We start from the raw sequence: 6623 nt of genomic DNA on the forward strand, positions 1-6623 counted from the left end.
TGAGTAAAATAAGGAGTTAACTAATTCAATTTGAGTAGAAAAAGGACTTAACTGATTTAACTCATTTTTGATCAATAGTTAACTGAAAGTTTCCCTTTTTGAACTGAAGAGAGATTTTGTTGAGATATTTGGTTTAATAAAATGAGATATGCTCTCATAATTACTTTTTCTATTTAATTAAATAATCTTTAATTAATTAGAGACACTTTTCTTATTTAATTAAATAACATCATTTAATTAATTAGGAATGGCTTCTCATTTAATTAAATAACTTTGTTTAATTAATTAGAAGTAAGTACTCCATTTAATTAAATAATTTCGTTAATTGAGATAGGCGTGACTGGAGGTGAATGCAATGGGTTTCTGTGCAAGTTTGATGAGCTAAGGCTGCTATGCCCTAGCTCCATTTTGAGTCTTCTGTGCATGCGTCTACAGAGGAAGGTGTTCCAGTTGCCATGAGGGTGGGTGCCTGGTCTTTTGCACCAATTTTTGCAGGTTTTTCTCTGGTCTTGGGTCGGTCTGCGGGCTGTGAGGATGGTGGGGCGCGCGACACTTGGTTCGTGGTCCCCTACTATGTTTTCTCTAGGTCGGGGGTAGAATGACGAGGGGTGAGCCATTAGGGGTCTCACGTGACATTGTTTTGCATGATGCGGAGGACATGCATCTGCCAAATCAAGGGGTGAGGGTGTTTGATAATGCCCTTTTTTCTCAGAGTTCAGGAGTTATAGCATCAAATCTATCTAGCAGTTCCCGGATCACAAAGATTAACAAGTGCTTGGAGCGGTGCAAAGAAAGACCTAAATTGGTAATTTGTTACAAGTTGATTGCTGAGGATATGGAATACTATTCAAAGCATTCACTGTACTATAAATTTTTGGGTTTAAGAGTATCCCTTCAATTTTTAGAAAATTGGGCTCAGAGAGTCTGGGAGCCAGAGGGTGAAATGGATGTCACGTTGCTTGCAAACAACTTTTTCATGGTTACATTCACTTGCATGGAAGATTGTAGCAGGGTTTTTGAGGGCGGGACCTATTTTTATAACCATGTTGGATTATTTGTTAAGCCATGGCATGCAAGCTTTAACCCCTCTAAGGAGCTTCCAAATTGGGTTTGGCTACCCAGATTTCCAATAGAGTGTTGTCGGGAAGATGTTTTCCATATGCTCGCTTCGATGTTGGGGAAACCAGTTGGGTCCTCAACCCAAACCCTTGGGAAAAGGGTTATGACTTTTTCTCGAATCTGTGTGGAGCTTGATTTGAGTAGACGATTGCCAGATGAAGTTGAATTGTGTGCAGGCTCACATTCTTGGGTGCAGCAAGTCGATTATGAGACCCTTCCCTTCCGGTGCCGACTTTGTCATGAATATGGCCACCTGCTAGGTAGGTGCCTAAAGGCCAAGCTGGTTGATCAATAGCCTATGCCCCCTCCTTGTCACAATCTTGGGGCTGATAAAAGGAAGATGCCAAATTCAGGAGAGGAAAAGGATGTTGAGGGCTTTGTACAGGTCAAGGCTCGCAGCCATAATAGAGGTCAAAAGAGGACTTTGATGGAGAGACAAAAGAAGGATACCTTTAATAGATGTGAAGTCCTAGATGAGCTGGGGCAGCAAGAAGTTATTCCGGGATCTAGTAGCTTGGCTCAATTGGTTGTGGAGCTTGATCAGGAGATTATCTCTTCCGACCCTCCTCCTGCTCCTCAGGTTGAACCTGTTATGCCTATGGTCACTGATGGGAAGGCAGGGGCTCAGGTGTCTATGGGGTTAAATGCTGGTTGGGATCAAGAAGCAGGGGGCGCAGCCCTTCTTGCAAGGACTGTAGTTTCAGATATGGATAAGCGTGGCAAGTCTTCTCCTCACTTGGGTATTCTTCAGAAGGATAGCAAGAAGGGGGTTTCTGAGAAAAGTGGTAAAAGTGGGCATAAGAAGGACATGGAGATGATTAAGATGATTGGTGAGAATCTAGTGGAGTCAAGAGCTGTCAAAACCTTGGATTCTCATTTCCCAGCTTCCCAAAAATGATCATTATTTCATGGAATGCAAGGGGCTTGAACAACAGTCCTAGACAAAAAGTTGTTTGAGATTTGGTTAGAATTCATTCTCCTGATGTTCTTTTTCTTTAGGAGACCAAAGTTTCTGTTGAGAGTATGATGAGTATAGCTCCTAAATTGTGGAAGAATGGTCAATGTCAGTGCATTGGAGCGTAGGGATCTTCAGGGGGGGTAGCTTGCCTCTGGAACCCTTGAAAGATCCAGCTTATGTGGTGGATATCCTTTAGATCTTCTATTTCCTTGGTCTCTCTATGCTACGAATCAGGAGAGTCTGTTCTTCTCTCCAATGTCTATGCCCCTATTTAGCTCCAAGGTAAGATCCTTACATGGAATAATATTCATTTTGTTCGTGGGTTATTTCCTTATCTGCCATGGATTATTGCTGGAGATTTTAATGCTATTCTAGATCTCTTTGAAAAACCGGGGGGTATCACAAGACTTGAGCCCTCCCCTGTGCTTCTTTGGGATAACATTTTGGCACTCAATCTTGTTGATATCAAGCCTAGTAATGGCTAGTTCACCTAGAATAATAGAAGAATAGGAGATAATTGCATTGTGGAAAGACTAGATCGCTTCATGGTGTCTTGTTTTTGGGTGGGTGGATTATGGTCATCCAAGTCTGAGATTTTAGATTGGAGAGGGTCGGATCACTGGCCCATTAAGTTAGTTATTTCCTCCAACCAATTGCCTCAGAAGCCACCTTTTCAATTCCAGCTTATGTGGTTAAGGGACCCTGACCTATATGGCTATGTTGCTAAGTGGTGGAGGATGGTAGACCTGCCTTTGGCACAGCAATGTATATCTTTGCTAAACTCCTACAATATGTTAAATTTCAGCTTAAAAGATGGAATAGGTATTACTTTGGTAATATTTTCCAAGAGAAATATGCAGCCCAGGCTAAGTTGAATGATATTACCAGGTTGTTAAGGGAAGAGGGAGTGTTAGATTATTTGTTGCAGGAGGAAGCTAGGGCTCTGAAAACTTTGGAGGAGTGGGAACTGAGAGAGGAAATCTACTGGAAACAAAAAGCTCATATTGTATGGCTTCAAGAAGGTGATAAGAATACTACTTTCTTCTTCAATTCAGTTAAGGCCAAACAACATGGTAACTCCATATCAACCTTGGTGAATGCTAGGGGAGAGACGCTCTATTCTTCTCAGGATATTTTCAGTGAAGTTGTACAGTATTTTGAGTCTTTATTTAGGGAGGTTTCACAAGGGGACTCAGTTGAAGAGGCCCAGGTCCTTTCTTGTATTCCTTCTTTAGTCTCTTTGGAAATGAAAGAGCATCTTATGAGTGCCATGTCTTTGGAGGAATTAGAGGGGACTGTTTTCCAAATGAAGAAAGGAAAAGCTCCAAGTTTGAACGGCTTTTTGATTGAGTTCTTCCAGGAATTTTGGGATATTATCAAGATAGATTTACTTGCAGTTGTTTAGGAATCCCATAGAAACAAGAAAATGCTCCGAGCTCTGAATTCTACTTTCCTTGCTCTCATCCCCAAGGAGGAAGGGGCTGATCGGATTAGTCAATTTCGCCCTATCTCTCTATGCAATGTTGTTTATAAAATTATATCTAAGCTGATAGCTAACAGGTTAAAAAAGTGGCTTCCCAAGTTAATTTCTAAAGAACAGAGTGGCTTTGTGATGGGGCACCAGATACTAGATGGGGTGGTTGTGGCAATTGAGACTATTCACTCTATGGCCAATTCTAAAGACAAGGCTATGTTCATTAAGTTGGACATGGCTAAGGCATATGACAGAGTTTGTTGGTCCTTTCTCCAAAGGATTCTGGGTGCCTTTGGTTTTGAGGAGGAATGGATTTGGTGGGTTTTGAGTTGTGTGAATTCGAATTCTTTCTCAATCTTTATTAATGGGGAACACTCTAATCTCTTTGGCGCTTCTCGGGGTTTACGGCAGGCCCCTATCTCCTTATTTGTTTCTTCTTTTGGCAGAAGGTCTGGGCCGATTGATAAATAATAATGTGGAAGGGGGCTTTATTCAAGGATGGAAATGGGGTGGAGGTCTCCTTGTGCAATCTCACCTATAGTTTGTGGATGATACAGCCTTGATGGGTATGGCTACCATTCGGGAGGCTTCTAATATACGCAGAGTGTTGGATGTTTATCTTGTTGCTTCAAATCAAATGATTAATGAGGACAAATCTTCCATTTATTTCTTTAATACTCCACCTTCTATTCAGAGGAGAATCGCTCATATTCTCAGATTCCAAATTAGAAGTCTTCTGATGTTCTACCTCGACATTCCTATCTCTGGTGGTAGGCATTCTAAGGAATCATGGCAGGTTATTCTTGATAAGTTCTGAGCTAAAGTTACTCATTCGAATCACCGCTGGCTTTCCTTTGCAGGATGGGTCCAACTAATTCAATCTATGGTTCAAGCTCTTCCTCTCTATAGGAGTATGGTTCAGGTGGCACCGTTGAGCTTTGTTAGAGAATTGAATTCCTTAGCAAGACAATTTTTATGGGTTGGTAATCTATCTTCAACCAAGTGGAGTCTTTTCAAATGGGAGGTTGTCTGTAGTCCAAAATGGTTTGGTGGTCTTGGCTTACGACAATCAGTGCTGACTGGTACTGCTTTGGCTGCTAAATTGTATTGGCGTTGGTGTGTGGAAAAGAAACAGGTCAGGGCTAGGATTTTGTCTCTGAAGTACCTTCCAGGGATCCCCCATAATGATATTCCTCGGTATGGCTTGTATGGGAAAGGCTCTATGATTTGGAGTACTCTCAAGAAAGGAGCGACGTGCATTAAGGGTGGCTTACATTGGATCTGCAAGAGTGGCTCAAAGGCTCAGTTCTGGCATGATTCTTGGGATGGGTATCCTCCCTTGGTTGTTTAGTATCCTCATTTGCACAGGCTGGCTTAGAGTTTTTGTGATGCTGGATGGTCTAGAGTGTGCGACTTTAAATCCTTTTCCCCTTAGGGTTAGCTGGTGGAGGCAAGGTGGAAGAATCTGGAGGAGTGGCCTATTCTTGGTTCGAAAGTGAAGTGGGCTGAGCTCTAGTTCATTCTTTCGAGGCGGGACTATAATGCCCTTTGGGGTGTGGATGTGTTGGCCTGGTCCCCTAATCCCAAGGGCGTTTATACTATTTCCTTTGGTTATCAGGAGTTGCTCTCCTAGCAGCTGGTGGGAGGGGAGGTTCATTGGTGGAATAAAGTTGGGAATCAGTTTTCTTGGTGAAAATGTAATTGCTTTATTCGGACCTTGGCTTGGAACAGGTGTCTGACATGGGGACAATATTCAGAAGAGGGGTTTTTTTGGCCCGTCGAGATGTATTCTGTGTAGTAGTGGGGAAGAAGACTCTATGCATTTATTCTTCCAGTGCTCTTTCACTCTACAGTTATGGCATTTCTGGTGGGAGGTTTGGAAATGCCTGTACATTCATGCCTCCTCTCTGACAGAGTTTTGGTTCAGACTGGGGAGGCCCCCATCCCTAGCTTCCTTTTTGCAGGATATTTGGTATACTGGTCCTACCTTTTTGCTTTCGCAAGTCTGACTGGAACGAAATCGAAGAATATTTCAGGGTGAAGCTTTGGGGATTCAGGAGGTTTGGAGTAGAATCCTGGGAATGATTCAGGACACAATCTTAGCTAAAATTGAGGTGGCGATGCCTCTCGAGAGGGACAATGCTGTAATGGTTGACAGGTTTGGAATTCAAGAAATTTCTCCAGACTCAGCCTGTGTTAGGAGAGGCAGAAGGGGGAAACATAAAGTCCAAAGGATAGGGAAGTGGATGTCCCCTCCGGATGGGATTTTGAAAGTTAATACTGATGGTTCATCTAGAGGAAACCCAGGGCCTTCTCGTATAGGTGGGATTCGCAGGGACTCTTCTGGAAGGGTGTTTTTTATATTCTCAGTCAATAAAGTGATGCAAACTGTTAATAGAATGGAAGGTTTGGCTATTCTTTATGCGTTGCAGAGGGCATATGCTTTGGGGTGGCGCAAGGTGATTTGTGAATCTAACTCTCAGGTTCTTGTGAATCTTCTACTTGAGAGGAAGTGTTCGAATGTTAGTTGGTAGCTGTCTTTGATAGTGCAATAGATTTTACAGGTTAGTTCTATGATGGATTCAGTGTCTTATACCAATATTCCAAGGGAGTGGAATAGGGCAGCTGATAGTTTGGCAAAGTGGGCATCTGGAAATGTACATGGTTGGCAAATTGATGAGTGGGAGCAACTGCCAGGTGAGTTACGTCAAGACTTGGAGAGAACGTTGTCAAAGGATGTAAGTGGAATCAGGGAGAGTTGATTTTGCCTCTATGATTTTTTTGTGGTTTCTAGTGTTTTCTGGGGTTTAGGCCCTATTCTGTTTTGTACTGATTTGATCTCATTTTAAATAAAGTTTTTACCCCTCTTTTTCAAAAAAATAAATAAATAACTTCGTTAAATTATTTCAAAATTCTTTTCAAAACTAGTCAACTCAAGTCAACCCTGGTTAAATCTAGTCAACATTTGGTCAAACTTGATCTTTGTGTATGTGAATATGAGCAAATGTGAGTATGAATTCCAGCAACAATTCGATGGAAATTCTCATTCAACCTTTCAAAATGAAGAGACAA

At 42.0% G+C, this 6623-nt stretch overlaps 1 protein-coding gene across 1 annotated transcript; it reads left to right on the forward strand.

The window, feature by feature from the left end:
- Positions 1-2840: 2840 nt before the first annotated feature.
- On the forward strand, positions 2841-4022 carry LOC149538534 (uncharacterized). Its single transcript, XM_089802476.1, has 3 exons — positions 2841-3287; positions 3483-3806; positions 3963-4022. Exons 1-3 carry the CDS (start codon positions 2841-2843, stop codon positions 4020-4022), a joined length of 831 nt encoding a protein of 276 aa, XP_089658602.1.
- Positions 4023-6623: the final 2601 nt, after the last annotated feature.

The sequence above is a fragment of the Cupressus sempervirens genome, chromosome 9 (genome assembly GCF_028749045.1).
Source record: "Cupressus sempervirens isolate cs-2001-9-10 chromosome 9, ASM2874904v1, whole genome shotgun sequence".
NCBI lineage: Eukaryota > Viridiplantae > Streptophyta > Pinopsida > Cupressales > Cupressaceae > Cupressus > Cupressus sempervirens.